A 20,485-nucleotide genomic window follows, 5' to 3' on the forward strand; every position below is an offset into this window, starting at 1 on the left:
GGTTCTGTATAGCTAACTATAATGTCATATTGTGAACTTTCCTGGGATCAGGTGAGCCAATAGCAACAACTGACTTAACTTTTTACTGACTGCAAAATGTCTTCTGTAATATTGATGGGTTATATAGTAACAACATAACATCTCAGCAAAAGTAGTGACATAATTTCTGAGCAGGAAAAGTTGTAATAATCTGTAACAAAGTGTACCTCTGTAGTGAGTGGTCTACAACATGACTTCTTGAAGAATAACATGATACAATTAGTATCTACAGTTGGTGATGTTTGATTTTAGCTTGTATAAAATTTTGACACACAAATTTTTGATTTATTACACTCTTGTCTGTTAATCTTATCCTCAGCAAGATTTGTATTACATAGTACACATCAAAATTTAAGTTGCAGAACACAATTTACATGCAGCATAGTACACTGACCCTCAACACTCATGGGTACCAAGCTGTTGTACAGATATTGGATTACTGTAGACTCAGGTTGTTAGGTCACATGACACATATTGCCTGTTAAGCACACGTGGTACACTCATACTATGGACACTTGTTTATTAAGGTCATGTAGTTTATATCTGCACCAAAACAGCTAACATCAACATCATTGCAGCCATTTGTTGGCTGCCACCTTCGATTTTACAACTTTTTTCACAGCAGAAATGGTTAATTATACCATTCAAGCCAAGGTTCAAGCACTATGGAGCTATGGGTACATGAAAATGGCATTTTCTGATTCCATAAAATGACTATGTCACCCACCCGCACCAGCTGTACTTGGCCACATGACATAAAATTTTATGAGCACTTCAATACAACGCATATAGAATGTTCTAGAATTTCCACTGAGATCTACGAGTTATCATTCTAGTGTACTAAACCAGAACTTTCATTTCTAAGGTAGAAATTGAGCAACTGACAGTAGTGGCAGAGTAGTAAAGGGTTGGTAGTAGGTGTGGAGGTCCCTGGTTTGAAACATAGAGAAAAAATTTACTGACGTTTATTTTTGTGCATACTTTTTACTTCTCAGTGACTGTTCTATTAGAGTATCTTGATCACGTTCTTTCTCCTTAGCTAATACTCTCAGCACTTTCAAACCACTAAAGGTATGCACTACAATAGTAACTTAATTTATCTACAGACAAATTTTCAAGTTATTCTGTCAAGCGGATTATCCTGTAGGCATGACAGCAAATTGCTTTAGCAATTTTCAAAATCATGCAAAGTTCTGTTGTTCTTAAGGGTGCTCTGTACAGTCCGCTTATATGGCTTCCCATAAAATTTAATTGTTCTATAACTTACAAATGGTTTAAACAAATGTTCTGTACTTTTTTACTGGGTATAAGCTAACACTAGTACACAGTTTAGTCCAAACCCAACTGCTAAATTTGCTTTAGAACATGAGTTACAGTTTTTCCCTTTATACTAGAACTAGTCCTACAGTTTATGCACAAGAGCCTTGATACTTTTATGATACACCATGCTAAACAGCAGAAACCATTGTGCGTTTTTATTTTTGTCTTTTAGCTTCTCAATCATCACATATTTATCTTTCGGGTTGACACTCCCAGAAATCCTTTTCTTTACTTCCACGTTATTCATCATCTGGACTTGCTATTTAAAAATGGCAAACACTCTTCTTTGACAAAATTACTAAAGTAACTTGTGTGAAAATTTCATGTCTATTGGATTAAAAATGTCGAAGTAGTTCTAATTTAAGTGAGAGGGTGTAGAATAGCAAGATGCGTATGCTTGTTGCTATGGGATACCTAATTTACAGGTACTAAAATGCGTCAACATGTCACAGACTAATTAAGTGACCATAATATTTATTTTAGTGCAAAACAGACTATGTCTTGGGAAGCCTTGTACGAACTGTACACAGCACCCTTAATTCGATCTATACGAAAATTTGGCTGTAAATGTGTTGCATTATGCTATTACTGCCCTCCAAATTTGAAGTCAATCAACTAAGGCGCGCACAAGTTATTGCAATTTTTCTAAAGTGTAAATTTACGTAAGAAGATTAAGAAGAAAAATACAGTAAGACGAACTTTGAAGGTACATATCTCAGTAATGGCTGGGGGGATTCAACTCAAATTTGGATTAGGAGGTGCCCTACCCCGAGGGAGCTTCTGCGGCAAAACTGGTTAATTTCCGTTCAGGCACTATTGAGCTACAAATGCGTGAAAACAGCATTTTCCGCTTGGTTACCATACAATACACACTTGTCTGTTGCATGTCCACACTAGCTGTACTTGGCCACATGACACACTATTGTGTGTCCTGATTGCTGCTGCTATGTAGAATGGAAGCAAAGAATCGTTTGAGCATCTATTTTAAGTGTCTCAGTACACTAATACGCTTGATTCCCCACCAGGTGTTGTCTATTGGCAAGCACTGACATCTGCAATAGTGATGACTTCTCAGGATTGCCATTTCCTTGACTGAAAAGTACTGTTGCGGTGGGCATAATTTAATGCTTTCCTATCAAAAGTTCATAGCAGTCATTTATAAGTGTGTTTGGCCTAATAACCAGTTTACAATATCAGTGGTGTTGTGTGGGATATAACTTATTAACATAGCAAATTGTGTCAGGTATTCTGGTTTATCATGTTCCACTCTAAAGTAGTTAAGTAGTGTCTGTTGTAAAGAGTTGTTCATGTTATCACACTTGTCCACTTGATCAGATACGCAGCACCTACCCCAGTGTGAAGGAGAGGATCCTATACAGACAATGTTATGATGGTACATTAGTGTATACGCTACTACAAGCTAGTGGGTTTGTACCAACCAGTCAAACTGGAGTATGGAGTATCTACTCTCAACAGAGTGAAGTGGTAGGTATATAGTGTGTATGTGTAGCTGTTGTTAAATTTTACTCCAGTCCATCCATCTTTATTAATGGTGATTAATTTTGGTGTTAAAAACAAATAGTTTAATATCCAGATGGGTGGACTTTGGTGGCTGCCTACACATTGTCCTTGGTATAAGCAGGAGACCAACCCTAATTTCTCTGATGTTTATATACTTATAACATTTATACATTCATTACCTTGTACCAGCTAATTTACAGGCCACAATTGTACTTTTCTCTACCATCACGCTTAAGTGCCTCTACCAAAGAAGGTGTGTGTTGGCTAGCACAAGTCAATCATTCTCATGTTGAGCTTACTAGTCCATAAGTTTGCCTGCTAAGCAAGTTGTTCATTACATCATTTAAGCAATGATTCTAGAGGAAAAGCCTCTTTCTGTGAAGTAAATGTTCTAGGTGGTATGCAGCAGAGATAGCAAAATTTAGACTGTGAGTTGGCCGAAGACTAACACTGCCAAAAAGGTGTGAACAATCATGACCTGCAGAGTTTGTTAGTAATTTTATAGTATATGTTGGGTCCCTGTGGGCCTTTATTCTCTGGCTTCAGTGTTTATACCAACCCATCAATAATATGGTCCCCCATCCTCATTGTAAGACACTACTGTTTAAAAAGATGTGACTGGGTAAGCAGTAACATAAATACAACAGCTAAGTGTTTCTGTTGTTTCTTGTATGTGTGGCAAGTATAGTAACAGTCAAGCTGTAAGGATTAGTTGTCATTTTCTTTCCACTCCAGCCATGGCCGATGGGTTTGATAGTGGAGAAGTCACGTAACATTGCTGCTAATCCACTGAAGAATCGTCCCTACTCAGACACAATGATGGTGATAGGATTGCTCACATTAACACTACTGGTAGTGCTGTTCCTCATTGTGTTGGCTTATGGATTGAAGAGCATCTGGTCTAGAACAAAACATTATCAAAATGGATATATACAAATCTCACCTGATTAATGTATATGTATATTTGTTAAATTTTTAAACCAATCATCAGTTTTGCAGTGTGTTGTTAACAGCTCTATACATAGGTAGTAGGAATGGGGTACCCCCTACTACTTTTATTGGATGGTGACAAATACTCTAATAGAGCAGTCACCTATGATAGTGGCACTCTCACTACATCTGGCTGTAGAGCTATAAATAATTTGTTGAGAATTGAATACACTTAGCTACGTGAAAATAGTTAACACAAGTAGCTATTGTAGGGTAAGAAGTGAAACCACCTTCTGTCAAAATGATATGTAAATTAAAATTTGAAAAAAGGATTTGCAGCTTATTGTTGTCTTCACAGTTTGTAACTAGCCAGTATCATTACAACTGAGAAATTATTTCAAAAGATACTTTACTTCTTTCAAACAAGGCAAGTTTTGAGGTGCTGATGCTGAATCTGATTACATTTTGAATTATTAGTTCCACTATATAGCACTTTGTTGTAAGTTTACAACTGATTCTGCAAACATATACATGCTCCTATGAATTGAACATTTTTTCAATACACCTTTTACAAACAACAGAGTTAATTTAAAACCTTACATAAACTAGTGTTAAGATCTACTATACAAAAATAACATCTATGAGAGTTAAATAGCTACAGTGGTTGGTGTTTCTTCTCGTCCATAGGCTCTACTAGATCATCTGGGTCACAAGGATCAACTTTAGCAAGCTGTTCAAATATGCCATAGTTAACCTGCTGGCTGAAGTATCAGTGGGTAACAATCTGGGCCTTAACACAATCATCAGGATTAACCTTGCGTACTGCTCTACCAATAAACTGAAAAAACAGAATTAGCTATTTTATGTATTATCCCCACCACACTGACCTTGTAATCTACCAATAACAATTAGTACAGTGTATGGACTTTTCCACTAGCAAAACGTTTGTGAATATCTTTAGGACTTTTTCCAATGTATACCTCACACTTGTATTGACTGCTATCATTAGAAAACTTTTCTGTTGTCTGTGCAAGGACCATTGCTTGGATGTGTGTATCCTCTGCATCATGTAGATCAAGATGTTGTTTTATTCCATCAGAAATCAACTGCAATGCATACATAAAATTTAATTTAATGAAACATAATTATAGTTATTATACACATACACAATATGCAGGAGCAAGAAAATAATATGATTGTAATTAGTGTGTTGTTGGTATTTCCTACTTCATTCATTAACCACCAAATTCTCAGTGAATTGTTTCACACACACAACTACTCATATCTACAAGGAGCTCAACTATGTTGCGTGCATTATAATGGGCTGACAAGGTTTCTATGTTGTTTAGAGACCCGAGGACGATGTGTCTACCCACAAACTTAATTACCAAGGCAGACCCACATCATCTGAAGGGCTCTAAAATGGCATAGAAACTGATGTCGGCTGAATTTAGAAATTTCCCTGAACAAAGTAGGTAAAGAAAGAGTGAAAGTGGCAAACTACATGCTAGTATTGGGATTGTCAAGTTGATGTCAGTGCCACTACACTGGCGTGACATTCATAACATAACGGGACAATAGTGCCAGTATCAAGTAGTTACTATGCAAGGCTAGAATGACGCTTGTCTTGTCCAGAAAGTAAGCTATTAAGAAGCAAACTGTAAGTGTTAGCATCAAGATTTATCCTTCGAGTTTATTGTGTCAGCGTCACACCGTGCCAGACATTGGTCTATTGAACACCTACCTGAATGCTAATGATGCTTGTCTTGTCCAGCTAACAGTAAGGACATTTTGTTTTTGGCTTTGCCTTTTGTTATTTGATGAATGCAGTAAACAATCACTACAGGTTACTAACTATTTAGTAACCCCACCACAGGTTTAGTAAGGTATATGTGGGTATTATGAGTCACTTAAGTTAAAAGCATTCTTATCACCTAATAATGTGACCCCAATTCTTGTAGGAAAAGGTGTAACCGTATACTACACTATCCTAAAATTTCAAAAATTATCCTACCATGTGGTGGGCTGTATGATCTTTTCTCTAAAGCACTATAAGTGCTCCTACTATTCATATGGGGGTATTATGAGTCACAATATTCTTGATCTGAAGTAGTATCATCCATTTCTTTCTAAATCTGTAACATTTAACCCTCTGAGCATATTTTAAGCTATGCGATCCTGACCCAAAATACCAGCATATACCTTAACCTCATACATCACAGAAAATATTATGCAAAAGTTTCTAACTTTTGATAACAATAACTGCGATGAAATTATTAAACAGCAAAATCGAAACCTTAGCAAACTTTTGTAAAATCCAGCCCAAACAATTAAAAAACTTTTCTTTGTACTTGTTTGTTTGCTATTTGTATAACACAATTCAGTATGAGTAAGTGAACCCGTGGACACCGCATCAACACCAGACTTAATCTTTTGAGAGCCCCTACTAGCAATTACTGAAATAGTGAAATGACCATTCTGTTTCATTTTCAGCTAAATACACAGCATTACAAAGTGCCTCTGCAATCAGTCAGAATGATGATTTTCGCTACAAATGTAAGGAAGCCGTCACATGCTACCATGAATTAACACCTTTCATTGTCAGTGAAAAGAACGAAACACAAAGGAGGACAAAGTCCATAATGTGTAGTTATGTGCTGTGATTATGCCAAAAGGCACCTGTAATAATGTCTAACAGTGAAAAAAAAATCAAGCTAATTGCTTAAGCCATTATCAAGTTATACCAGGCAGGCAGTTAGTCATGCAGTCAGTAGAAAATTCTGAAAAGAAATTATAAACCATAACAACTTCAAAGGGCTTGTCTCCCTAGCCAGGCAGCATGAAAGTATTGTGAGGCTGGTTTCTGGTCAATATTTTTTTTGTAAGTGAACCTTCATGATCCCACCTAACTTTGTGCCAAACAAATAAATTAATTAGAATTATGGGAGTTGGTGGTGACTGCTCTATTAGAGTACTTCAATCTTTCGTTTCAGTAATGCATCACCAAAATTTTTGCAATACTATGCAACCAAAACTTATAATTATTCCTAGACCAATTATTCTAGAATGCTATTGGCATGCCTACCTGAAAAGGTTCACATTAACTAAAAAACAAGTATTACTCCAGCGAGGCCAATAATTGTCTACAATCTAGCCAATTATAAAGTTGAGTGTGTATATATGTCATGCAGGAACTAGTTTTTTAGCACTTTAAGCTCTATAGGTAGTGCCAATTACTTCATTGTTACTATTTTTCATTGTTAAACTCTGCTCTGGATTCAGATTTTGTGCATACTTTCAGACACCTCAACCTTAAAGAAAATTTGAGGCTAAAACAAGTGAGATTTGATAACAGAAGAGTACAAAATTTTCTTGTACACTTTGCAATATTTTATAAATTTGGCACATGCAGTTTTAGGATAAATGGTCATTTCTCTCCATGTTTTGAGCTATCAAGGTGCTGTTGTCTTTCACATTGGTTATAATCAAGTGAGAAGCTTTTTTTTGTCATGCACAAGATGGAAACTACTCATGAGATAACTACCAAAATGCATGTGTATCTCATACATTATGTGTGTCTCTCATATGTCTCACATGACCTGAGGTGTTTATATTTGAACCACAATACTGTGACGATAGTGGTTCATAAGAAGGATCACCCATGGTTTTTTGCATGTTAAAATTCCACAAATGTATGGTCTATAGATAGTACATTTATGAAACAATTGTATTGCAGTATCCACACTGACTAGACATTTGGCTTGCTCAACTCAAGGGCTGCTGTAACTAAAAGTACTATAGTGTAAGCATTGTTTAGCTACACGTCTTCCAGTAAGATTTTGTTTTGCGTTAGCATTTACGTAACTATAATATCTGATCATGAATATTTGTTAACCATATCATAATATAAAAAACTATTGTTGGTTGCTTTATAGAGTAAGTAGTTTACAATGTGCGTGCAAGTACACAGAATGACTGTTGTATTAGAGAGTATCAGTTTATTGGTGTTTTTGTGTACTTGCCTTAACAATCCACTACAGTTGCTGCTGCTAGCATTCTCGTGATCACTCAAAGCTTTATGTCCATTATACTGCTGCTGGATAGTTTGCTGGATATTATGGTGTGCCTGTTTTCTCTTGGGGTCATACGTTAATGGGTATGAGGTGCACGTAGGGCTTTGTTGAGGTTATATGACTGTGCAGAAGTGAGAAGTCTTTAAAGTGAGTATACCAGGAAACACACTATCTAGTTGCAAGTATTACAAATGTTTCATTATATAGACCATAGAGTTCAACCTGAATGTGAACTTAAATACAAACCATACTGTTACCATTGGATGTTCTATTGGAGTACTTCACGATATGCAAACATGCAGCTGACAATTGATATGATCTATTCAGTTGTGCTTCTATGCTTGCACCTACAAAACCAAAACCCAAGCCATAAATTCTTAGTAGGTGGATCACACTCTGCTAACATTCTTATGATGGTGATCACTAAGAGCTAAGGCAACAAAACCGCCTTATGCCCTAACGCTATTTTCATGTACAGGTGTGCAGTTAAATGATCATCCAGCCACACCCACACCCACATGATCAACAAAGAAGCAGTAATAGTAGGTGATGTAGCGTCATAACTTATCATGTCATATTTATTATAATAGCTCCACATCACAACTGCTTAAGTGTGGTTGATCACAAGTAATTGACATAATTCATTGTGTACCCTTGACTATATCAATAGATTGAACATTCAATAAATGTACAGAACCTGTAAAGTTTTATGTACGCTTCAGTTTGTATGAGTGAGTGATGAAATTATTATCAAGGTTCACGCAATGTTAGTGCTTATCATACAATGAATAATGTATTGATATAGGGTGTCAAAGTAGTTACGTATTTTGAGTTTCACTACTGTTAACTTGCTCCATCAACACTTAATCATAAGCGTGGATTTACTGTAATAACCAGAAAGACATGAAGCCCTCATTTTTGATAGACCATACTGAAGTTAGACACTCTCTCTTTTATTATTCACTCTTGCTTACAATACATAAGCATACTGTTACATACATGTCCAGATTTTACTATCAAAAACTTTGAAACTGTACAACTTTTGCATTTAATTGTCTGAAGTTTTCCATGAGTGACCACATGGTGCATAATACAGTAGTTGCTTATGTTTATAAATAACTCTAAAACTCTCAAGTGCATCTGACTGAGTATGTGACTGCAGTATTAGAGTAACTGGCTAGTCTATAGGAATATCTTGATCTTGTAAAGTGAATTGTTCTAAATAAAGGTGGAGATGGTGTAGTCCAGCTAGCTGGCCATCCTTCTTCTGATGATTGTGTACATACAGTCATATAGCTATTATAATGACAGTGCCACCACGTCTGCCTACCAAACAAACACTACAACATTAAAAGTTAACTATGTCATTATACACTTGGCAAACATACGTATACAGTAGCTGCCCGCCCGCTATATAACTAGTTTTGGGTGCACGCACTATAGTCAGAAACCATTGCAACTCCCTGTATCCATCACTATCAGCAAATTCCAAGCAGTCGTAGTATCAGTGATGTATACCCCTCTGGACATGTTCACCTAATAGATGAAAGAAGTTCAAAGAACTAAAGAGTCTTCACCTTGTTTTTTATGTACACTTGCACTTGATGGCCCTCAAAACATTATTCATACATTAACATATTTTTCAATACACAATGTTCATCTAGAGGCAAGAAATATTACAATTTCAAGTACTTCTGTCATGGTATTATTATGCTTGTTAGTCCAATTAGTGAGGCTCCCATTAAGAAATTAAGAGTGGTGGATTGCCTGTCATTAGCAATAGTTTATTACCATTTTTTTTGCAAGTGGTCATTGCAAGTTTAGCAGTAAGATTACCATGCACTGCATGCAAGAATCAAAATTTCAAAATTCTTTATAAAAAGTACTTGATACCAAAGTATCAGGCATTCCAGCATTAGTATCTGCACATTTGTGCTAATTTCATTTCTCTCACTGATAGTAGCCATGTCCTGTTCATGTTTTTAATATCGATATTTTATTACTTACATCGCCCACCATTAGTTAGTATGCAGAGTAATTTATTTATAGTTAGCTATTAGTTTTGTTTAGTTGTACCATTTGTGTTACAAAAATTCAGACACATGATGTTAGTACACATATGATTGTGGGATCAAATTTTAAGTTTAATTTTGTACCATATTAAACCTCACTACTAACTTTGCTACTGGAACAGACTGTAATAACTATAAGGTACGGAGGCCAACAATTTTTAATTACTTGTTTCCCAACATACCATTTTTCCCTACCACTTGGGTAACTATGAATTATTTAGAAATACAAACATATTTCTGTGTTTAAGATTAAACTGTTCATTAACTGGGAGGCATTTTTATAGATTCAAGCTCATCTAAAATGTGAGCCGGAAATGTTTCTTTGTCACCTGTTACATGTTCTCTTATTTGAAACTAAAGTTAGCTGGTTGATGGTTTATTGTTATCTTGAAGGCTTACCGCCTAATTGCTCTTAATAAGCTAGGTGATAGGAAACAAGGGATCTTGTTATGTTGACCCTTTTCTCAATATGACAATCTTGTTCCAGCATGCATGGTCTGCTCAATGACTAACACATGGTATGCAGAAACATGTATCCACATGATGCCCAATTATATTCTCCATTCATAAGGCTTCAATCTTCAATACATTGCTAGCCTATTGTGAATTGTCATCACATTCCACAGTCCCATCAGTTTTCTTCACTGGAGAAGGAAATCAAAGCAGCCTTTGATTCTGATATCATCGTCATCACTTTCAAGATACTTTTAGCAATTAACAGGATGAGCTGGTGTGTCACTGTAACATCCAGTCAGTCATACATCAATATACACACACAAATCACCAGCTTAATTGGATGGTGAGGGAATTTGTCTCAAGCCACACTCTCATCCAGGGGCATAGCCAGAACCCGGGCCCAGGCCCGGGCATCATAGTCTCAGGCTCGCGTAGCCAGACCCTTTTCTTTCTTTTGTGGGGGCGGGAAAGAAAAGGGTCTGGTGAACATAGTATAGCATCGTCGTTGGGCTATCCCGAGATTGTGGGGATTCTACTGCGCAGCTTCCGGATTGTTGTTTGGTACAAATGACGTGATCTGGGTTATTGCAAAAAGCAGCCTAGTGGCTTTACGGCCTTGTGGCCTTAGATCTTGGTGATCACGAGAACATTAGCAGAGTGTGATACAGCTACTATGCATTATTGTTGCCTCATGTAGGTTTGTGTTAGACTCCATGCCAGCATAGAACCATAAGAGAGATCGATACTCTCTAATACAACAGTCACCTACAATGGCGGATCCAGGATGGGGCATTTGGGGCAAATGCCCCCCCTCCCCCACTGACCTTTTGGAGGAGCCAGCCATACTTCTAGTAGACTAAATACTAAGGACAAGATCAGTTTATAAAACTCATGAAAATATGCATATTTTACTAGCATTTTATTACAAATTCACCTCTAAAAATAATTATCGTGTTGCTGTTATTTAAGACATTCAGAGCCTTTTTAAGACTTCACAACCATCTGCAAAGGCCAAAATGGCAAAAATGAACAATGAAACACTACTAAGAGGTAATTATTTGCTGATTCAAAAATGCAGCAACTAACAAGAGAATTTACTCTCCCCAACCACCTACCAACTTAGCCTGTCGGTGCCCCTCCCCTTGCTAGCTCCTGGATCCGCCCCTGACCTACATGGTTTTAATAAAAAATAAAATACTCTAATAGAGCATTCACAAGTTAAGTTGTATGGCTGCATTAATATATGGCAAGAAATAACAGCCTGGCTTGTTTACTCAGTTGAATACTGCTACTGTGACTACCCATAGATTATATAATCTGTGGACTACCTTATACTGAACCTCAGAAAAGCTCTACAATTTACATACCATGCTCTGTAGCTATATAGCTACCAGATGATCCATGAAACAAGCAGGCTGCAATATGAACAAGAAAAAAATTGACTCTACGGCATGAGTATATAGCTAGGATTCTATGCGAGATTCTACATTAGAAATATCACATAGTCTGTATGTCATACTTAATTTGCGAATGCTCTATTGAGTATTTATTATAAAAACATGTAGGTGACTGTTGTATTAGAGAGTATCGATCTCCCTTATGGTTCTATGCTGGCATGGAGTCTAACACAAGCCTATGCGAGGCAACAATAGTGCATAGCAGCTGTGTCACACTCTACTAATGTTCTCATGATCAATGCTGGTCTCGTTGGCTTGATTATCTCTCAGGTACATCAACTAGGTGACTGTCTTGATGCACAGGTTCAGTTGCGATCCAAGTTTTGCTCTAGGAGCCATCAAGAGCAACTTCAATCTGCCAATCATTTGTTCGATGAACTTCCTCCTAGCATGCGTTCCTCAGTCATGTTGGCTCAGGAGAAGGGTGCATCGAATTGGCTCTCTTGTCTTCCATTGAAGTTGCATAATTTTGTGCTTCATAAAACTGCTTTTCGTGATGCAATTGCGCTTCGCTATCATTGGCTACCATCTGCCTGCCCTACTTCCTGTGCTTGTGCATGGTCACTCTTTTACCACAGAACATGCTCTGTCTTGCCCAAAGGGCGGGTTTCCTTCTCTGAGACATAATGAAGCGCGTGATCTAACTGCCAATTTACTTTCCGAGGTCTGTAACAATGTTGTCACTGAACCCCACCTTCAGCCTCTTTCTGGTGAGACCCTTCAATACAAAACAGCTAATCGTGATGATAACGCAAGGCTTGACATTGCAGCTAATGGTTTTTGGGGAGGACGATTTGAGAGGTCATACTTTGATGTCAGAATTTTTAACCCTAGTGCACCCTCAAATCAACCCCTACACTCTGCATACCGACGTCATGACAAGGAAAAGAGACGTGAATACCAACAACCGGGTTCATGAAGTAGAGAATGCCTCATTTACTTCCTTAATTTTTACTACTACTGGTGGAATGGGTGATGCTGCTACTCAGTTTTATAAGAGATTGGCCAACCTTTTGAGTGCAAAGCACAGTCTTTCCTATGGAATAGTGATGGGATGGCTGAGATGTAAATTGAGCTTCTCTTTGTTGAGGTCTGCAATTATGTGCATTCGCGGTGCCAGGTCCAGTTTGCACTGTCCCATTGCTGAGGCACCGATTGCTGTGCAGGTCACTGAGGCCCATATGTAAGATAATTGTTTTTGTTTATTATGTACTGTTTTATCTTAAAAAATTATTACACCTATTGTAAAAAAAAAAAAAAAAAAAAAGGCCACAAGGCCATAAAGCCATAGGCCACAAGGCCGCTTTATGCAATAACCCACGTGATCTGCTGCATTTGCGTCCTGTTACCATAGATATTTCAGTAGTAGCTATGGTAACAGGATGCAAATGACGCATTCTGCTGGTACTCGTCGTTTAGAGAGACTTCATTCTAAATTTACATCATCACTACCATTTTCTGGTAACTTTAATTTGCGATTGTCTCTAACTGAAAGACGTACTTTTCATACCGCTCTTCAAGTTTTTAAGATTGTTAACAGGATTTCTCCTCCTTATTTACATGGAGTTTTTTCATTTGCTGTAGATGTCACTGGTCGCTCTAGTAGAAACGTACACAGGTTATATGTTCCCAGTGTTCGAACTAATTTTGGCAAACGCAAACGGTCATTGGCCTATACAGGGGCACAGCCATCTGGAACAGATTACCACCAGCACTTTATGGTGCTAAAACTGTGTCAGAATTTAAGAAATTGTATTGCATGTTGTAACTTCGTTTTGTGTATGTATGTATGTACTGTAAGTTACTCATATTGTATTTGTGTTCTCAGGGCATAGCTGAAAAACAGCCTTTTTGGCTGATGCTATTTTGCCTGATTAAATATAAAAAATATATATATATATTAACAAATCACGTCATTCGTACCAAACAACAATCCGGAAGCTGCGCAGTAGAATCCCCACAATCTCGGGATAGCCCAACGACGAAGCTATACTATGTTCACCAGACCCTTTTCTTTCCCCGCCCCCACACAAAAGAAAGAAAAGGGCCTGGCTACGCGCATCAATAATTCGAGATACTCTAATAGAGCAGTCAGATCGAGATAAATCGCAGTGTAGCAAACTACGAATGTAGTTATAAATAAGGAAGTGAGGTTGGTGGAGCTAGGGGACAAGATCAAGGGCGTAGCCAGGAAGGGGGAAGGGGGGGTCAGGTCGCCACCTAGTCTGGCGTAGCCGACCCGCGCGCGTAACGCGAGGGTCTGGTGACAGCCGCATTCAGTACTTGTGCCAGCCTTACGAAAAACTGGTGCTTCCAATCAGATCGCTTAGTGACCAATTAACAACATTCTATGACGTTATTCCGATTTGGCCACTGATTATAGAGGACTTGCAAGCGTGAAGCAACGGTTGCTAGGCGGACATGTTTCGGGACAACTTTGTATGGCGCATATTGGGTCAGAATGAAGGTAACGAGATTTATTCACTAAACCCTGGGTATAGTGGCACTGGGAAGCGGGGCTGGTTTCGAAATAGAAGATCTTATCATTAGCTTCGTGAAATAGGTGGCTAATTAAATTTCGATACATTACTCACCGATTCTAACTTCTTCGCCTTTTTTAACGAGCTTGGTGGTATTTACAACACAACTCAACACTTATTCGCTTCATTACAGCCTGTACCAAATCCTGAGAAAGCGCCTTTCAGCCAAAACGCTGTCCCGAAACATGGCCGACAGCTACGGTTGCTTAGCAATTACGACGATTTACGTCACGCTGCAAGTCCTCTATGGCGAGCTTCTTATGTCTTTTCCACAACCAGCACAAATGTAAGGGTTTGTAGAGGAAATAGACGTCATTCAAGTGCAAGTACAGTAGCTGTCGCGCTCTGTTACCGGAAATTGTACAAGTGTTTCGCGCATATTTTCAAATTTAATTGCATTCCATCTGCACAGGTACTGAATGCGGCTGTCACCAGACCCTCGCGCTACGCGTACGGGTCGGCTACGCCAGACTAGTCGCCACCCCCCTTTGGCAGAATCTTTTACAATTAAAAATCACACCAAATCTTACAGCCCTGGAACTGTCCGATAGCTACTTGCACACTAGCGCTCCTCTGTACTACTCTTGAGGGTCGCATTGCATTAATGCTGAACAAATCATCTAGATCTGTTGCATCACATGATCAGTAGCGCATGTGATGCGTGGTGGAAATGGCGAAAGGAGTGTTGATTGGTTGATGCAGACATATTACAAGGCAGCAGCTGCGATAAACTTGAGTGGTCGTGTTATACATGTGTCAGGTGAGCACAAACTGTGAATAGTTGATGTATACACAGGTTCTAATAGTTCCTGCGAGTCGACAAATTTAAAGCGGAAGTCACGTGTGGTAATTATAGTTTGAAGTTCAAAAATGAATCGATTTGATTGGTCGAAATCCTATGCACGTGATTTCGCTTGTTTTTGTTGTCGCGCAAGCTGTGTATTTATCTGATGAATGGTTTATTTATGTCACATGTTGCGGGCACGTGATGTCTCGAATACATTGGAGTACAAGCCAAGTCTAAAGTTACTGACCATCAACAGGAGGGCCGACCGAGAGTAATGTATACTCGGAAGGAAGTATTGCCAACTAAGCGACTCGGGAGTGTGGAGGGTTCCCGTGTGCTAGAAAATTTGAAGTTGGCTGTCACGGTCTAGAAGTGAAGATTAAGTTAGTATTAGCTACAATAGATTGATAGTTTCTATAAGCTGCATAAACAACAGTGTGTAGGTTTTAGCTAGGTAGATGCACAAACAGCACCTTTAATGTTACTGCCTAAGGGCACATTTTGTGTATACATCATTTTCGTTTAGACGGATCTAGGGGAAGCACCCAGGACTTCCCCCAAGAACATTCTACTTGACTTTTGGTCTTGAGCTTACAGCTAGGCCCTGGCATCACCAAAAGTCTGGCTATGCCTCTGCTCTCATTCAAGTTGAATTCATTAAGGTGTATCACAAATTATTGGTTGATCATGTTTAACAACAGGGAAGTCCATTTGACATGATTGCCTGTATGACTGAACAGGAAGTGCTGTATGTTTCGCTGGGTCTTAAGAGTCTTGTAATGTGCCTGTGGACAGAACAAAGTTCCCATATAGCTACCATTAATAGATCTGCTAACTTCTGTGTGCTCCCTGTCTTACATACACTTCCTCTCAACAGTGTGATATTATTGAGGTTGTTTATACAACCACTTAACTGATTGTGATCATGCAAATCATGACCATATATTATTATTAGTGCTTTACAGTGACCAGCACTGAAGGTCTATATGGTTCATAACTTCATGTTTCCTATGTATGCAGAGTATACCATCACAACACCCAAGGTGTGAAGTCTAGCTTCTCACCACAGTGGTCAGTTTATCACAACCATAACAGTGGTGACTAGGTGTTGTTCAGTAGATATTATGACCATTTTAGGAAACATTTGGATGTAATAGGTCATGTGCATGGTCATTCCTCTTATGATCACAAATGATCAATATTGACACCTCAAATCAATACTACTTGAAACGGGCCTGAATAAGCCCCATGCTAACAAGATGGTACATACATAACATACAATTACAGCAAAACAGGTTACTGTTGACCTTTACAGAAGGTGTCAATAAATTGGGCATGTTCAATGGTCTGCATCTTTGAATTACTGTATAGATTACCTCTGTGTGTGTGTATTATAAAGCATATTAAATATATAAAACTTTGACCTGTATTTATGAAAGTGGCCTTGCCAAGAGTTCACAACATTTACAGCTGGTAGACTCTATATATAGTCAGTAAATTTACAGCATTGTTCATAGCTAACATGCATTTCAGATGAAAAGTGATCTACCAATCCTTGAAGCCGTATGTGCAGATCTTTATACAGTTAGTTTCCAAAAAAAATTTATAGCAACTGTACATGAAATGAACTATTTTACTAGACAATTTCATGAGGGCCAAACAGGGTAGCCATGCAACTCTACTGTGACACACCATATTTTACAAATGTATATACTGTACCCCCAATCCAATTCAAATTGTGACACTGAGACTGACCTGTTGATCCCTTTAAAGAGAGCCTGTTGGTACTGGTCATTAATCAAGGACACTTTCTTCTGGCCTTTCCATTACATTTAGGAGTGTTAGGAATAGTTAATCCCAGTTAGTCAACGATGTTCAGTGCAGAACTTCAGATATTGTAACTAATCCTCTGATTTTCAGTAATAATCGTTATACGTACCTGCAAGGTTATGGATTCATAACACTCTGCAAAGGCTAAGCTTATAACCATCAACAGCGGCTTGACCATCTTACTGAATCTGCTCCTTCAGCCTTGAGCTGCTCAACTGATACTGCTTGGTGGTCATCTGAGTTTTATCTGCATGCATGAGGGTGATTTTCAAGACACTCTCTGCTTTGTAATATGGCTGGATGCCTGCTCTACTGCCAACTTCCTGCTCAGCTTCCCTTGTGTGTGGTGTCTGCCTTTCTGTTGAGTATGCCTTAAGTTGTCCCTGGGGGATTCTTATTTGTCTGCCAGAATGGAATAAGTGCTCATTTGTTAAAGGAGATCTGTCATGATGTTTGTGTTGAGCTTAGTCTTCAGCCATTGACTGTTCTTATTGTGGTGTTGTAGATGATGTTCACTTTAATATATTGCTGCTCATAATATTATATAGCTTTTGGGATGTTTTCCATCAACATGCGTATGCTCTAATGTATTGGTTTCCAATCCCTATATGCCCCATCTTATCAATCCTTACCAGTATCGACTTATTATCGTCATAATGAGCAGCAGAAGAGGAGGGAATATGACCAGAGGGTGTGTAGTGATGTGGAGATGGGATGCTTCTTGCCTTCAGCTGCAGGTGGCTCTGGTCCAACTGCTGATGTCGTCTTTACTAAAGGTTCCATTGCCACACATCATCTCACATGCTTTGTTGGCTCCGATGCCATATTGGCCCTTCCTAAGGCTGTTTTTTGATTACGTGGATTCTGTTCTTCCCTCAACCTGGCTGTTCATGCCAAGGGCATCTCCGTGGACATTTATATTCATCTTTTGTCTTTTGTCAGTAATAATTGTTTTTGTTTATTAAAAATTTAGGTTCAAAATCTGTATCAGTGCCGGACACGTATGTATGTTAGCAATCTGGCGCGGCCGCCCCTTCGATTAGAATTGAAGGGCGACAACGCCAGACTACATGCATGCAGCTGTCAGTGTGCAGCGTGCAATGCCGAGCAATGCACATATAAACGTTGCTGCTAGCTACGTAGTCAGTCAGTTTTCACGAAGGTCTCTGAATGAATACCTTCTCTAGTATTTGAAGCTGGGTCAGCTAGGATAGCCGCTAGCTACGTAGCTATTCAATATCCCTCGCAACAATCGGAGGTAGCCAGCTACTGTCATTTGTGCCACCTGGACCATATTGATCATGGCAATGTCAATGCAGGCTAGTAAAAAGGAGTCTAGAAAAACGCCATTCCAAAACAAAAGCCGGATAATTTCCTCGGCGATAATTTTGGCCGACTTTCTTCAAACTGTGGGGCATGCCCCATCCGCTGAACCAGTTTGGCTTCACCAAGTTAAAGCTGCGTTAACATTACAAAATTATTTTGATCCCAACTCCCCGAGCAACTCCCCCAATACAGCACTAGTAGTATTGCCTTCTGGATGTGGTAAAACTGGTGTGGCGGTGCTGGCCAGTTATGTTCTGTGTGCTTCTCGTGTTCTAGTAATAACACCCGACCCCATTGTCTCACAACAAGTCCACAATCATTACAAAACCTTCCTGCTGGACCGTGGAATCATAACAAAGGAAGAAGTAGATGATTTTCTACCATCAATAACAATGATTTCAAGATCAACTCAACTACATGACGCTGAAACTTTACAATCACATGTCGTAATCACCAATATTCATAAAGTGGGTGGGTGTGCTAATGTTGCAGTTGATGAAATTGATGCAAGCAAGTATGATCTAGTGATAGTAGATGAAGCTCATCATTACCCAAAGGAAAGTTGGAGAACATTTGTTGATCATTTTCAAAAAAGCAGGTGTCTCTTCTTAACATCCACACCACATGACAATAAAACGGAACCAATTTTTGCACATGTCAAGCCATGTTATTCTCTTGAACGCCAAAAAGCTGTCAAAGATGGAATAATTAGAGACGTTGAATTTGATGAAATCCCTCTTCATACATATGACGAAACATATGATGAGAAACATTTTTTAGATATTTATAAGGTAAGCACATGCAACTTATATAGCCATATAGGCCCGCCATAGCTTTAAGCTACTATTGTGTAAAATAATTCAGGGGAGTTGATTAATGGAATGATCGAATGATTAATTGTTTGGTTGATTGATTACTGCATGTAGCTAGCTATGACCAGAAATTTTCAAGGAATGAAATTGTCACATATTTTGTAAGCAGTATCCTTTAGCTATAAGTATAGTTGTCCCACTTTTGTAGACCAATTCACTTTTAACACAACTGAAAGTAGGTATTATCGACCACCAGTAGTAGTTATCGGGTCACAAGTACTTGTTATTGACTATACGCTATATTTTCCATATGTAATCATGACACCTCACCGCATGGCACTAGTAACAATTCTATTTCATGTTTAATAGCTCACACACACGTGCACAAGTAATTACATAAATACAATTACAGTCTGCTAAGTACAGTGTTACATCACTCCCTCTACAGGTAAGGCTTGACCTCAAGCCTGTCAATCAGACCACTTCAGAGGACAATGACAGTTCTGATACAGATCATACTTGCTACTTGTCCTCTTCTCCTGAACGGTTCTTGCAGTTTCATTAGATACATCATCTTGACCAGTGTTACTTCCTTGCTGCACTGGAATCCTGCTATGATCATCTCTGGCTGGTTATCAGTCAGAAATTGTTCAACTCATTTAGGGGGGCGGCTTGGTCCTCTCCTCTTCCCACCGTACCAAAAAAAATGTTAGGTGGGCATGGCTTTATACTTGAATTGGCCTTGCCTTGGCCTTGCACTTGAATTTCTCTGTCTTGTGGGTAGTATACCTTTGATACACTAACATCTGGCCTGTTAACTTCAGTAACTTGATAAGGACCATGCCATGGTCGGGATAGTTTGCAGAGTCACCCTGTTTCTTCTGCTGGAAATTTTACCATAACCCAGTCACTGACATGATAAGTGATAGGCTTCAGCTTCCAATCATTTGATGTCTTATAATGTTGCTGGGCTTTCTGTATGGCCTTTGCTGAAATTTCCCTTGATGAACAGACAACTCTTCTTTATAGTCCTGAGTGTTTCCTGGTTGTAGAGAAGAAGACTTTAATAAAGCAGCATCAGTGGGGGGTTCTACAGTCTATGCTGAATGTGAAGGTACATATGGCACAATTGAGCGTACTTATTATTTTTATTTTTGCGATTCACACATTTACGCGCTTATATCAGGAGCAAGCCTTTAACGCTTTGGCATGCAGTGTCCTTTAATCTTATGTCACTTTACCGGTTCTAGCAGCATTAAGCAACATGAAATCTATCTTGCATTAAAAGGTGAAAGCTAGACACGGCGGTTTTCATAGTACAA

At 38.7% G+C, this 20,485-nt stretch overlaps 1 protein-coding gene and 2 long non-coding RNA genes across 3 annotated transcripts in view; 2 read left to right on the forward strand and 1 right to left on the reverse strand.

Annotated features, from left to right (window-relative positions):
• Positions 1 to 21: 21 nt before the first annotated feature.
• On the forward strand, positions 22 to 3,768 carry LOC136268566 (uncharacterized). The gene is made up of 3 exons (XR_010707053.1): positions 22 to 51; positions 2,695 to 2,844; positions 3,616 to 3,768. It is a non-coding gene; the product is annotated as an uncharacterized lncRNA (long non-coding RNA).
• Positions 3,538 to 17,247, reverse strand: LOC136268567 (uncharacterized). Its single transcript, XR_010707054.1, has 3 exons — positions 16,951 to 17,247; positions 4,698 to 4,916; positions 3,538 to 3,781 (listed from the first exon to the last, which is right to left on the reverse strand). It is a non-coding gene; the product is annotated as an uncharacterized lncRNA (long non-coding RNA).
• The window catches only part of LOC136268561 (uncharacterized), a 16,098-nt gene continuing 10,639 nt past the window's right edge, over positions 15,027 to 20,485 (forward strand). Inside the window, exon 1 of the mRNA XM_066063942.1 lies at positions 15,027 to 15,168. Within this exon, the coding sequence (XP_065920014.1) occupies positions 15,160 to 15,168 (9 nt within the window). The 5' untranslated portion in view covers positions 15,027 to 15,159. The remainder of the gene's footprint in view (positions 15,169 to 20,485) is intronic.

This window comes from Dysidea avara, chromosome 10 (assembly GCF_963678975.1).
Source record: "Dysidea avara chromosome 10, odDysAvar1.4, whole genome shotgun sequence".
NCBI lineage: Eukaryota > Metazoa > Porifera > Demospongiae > Dictyoceratida > Dysideidae > Dysidea > Dysidea avara.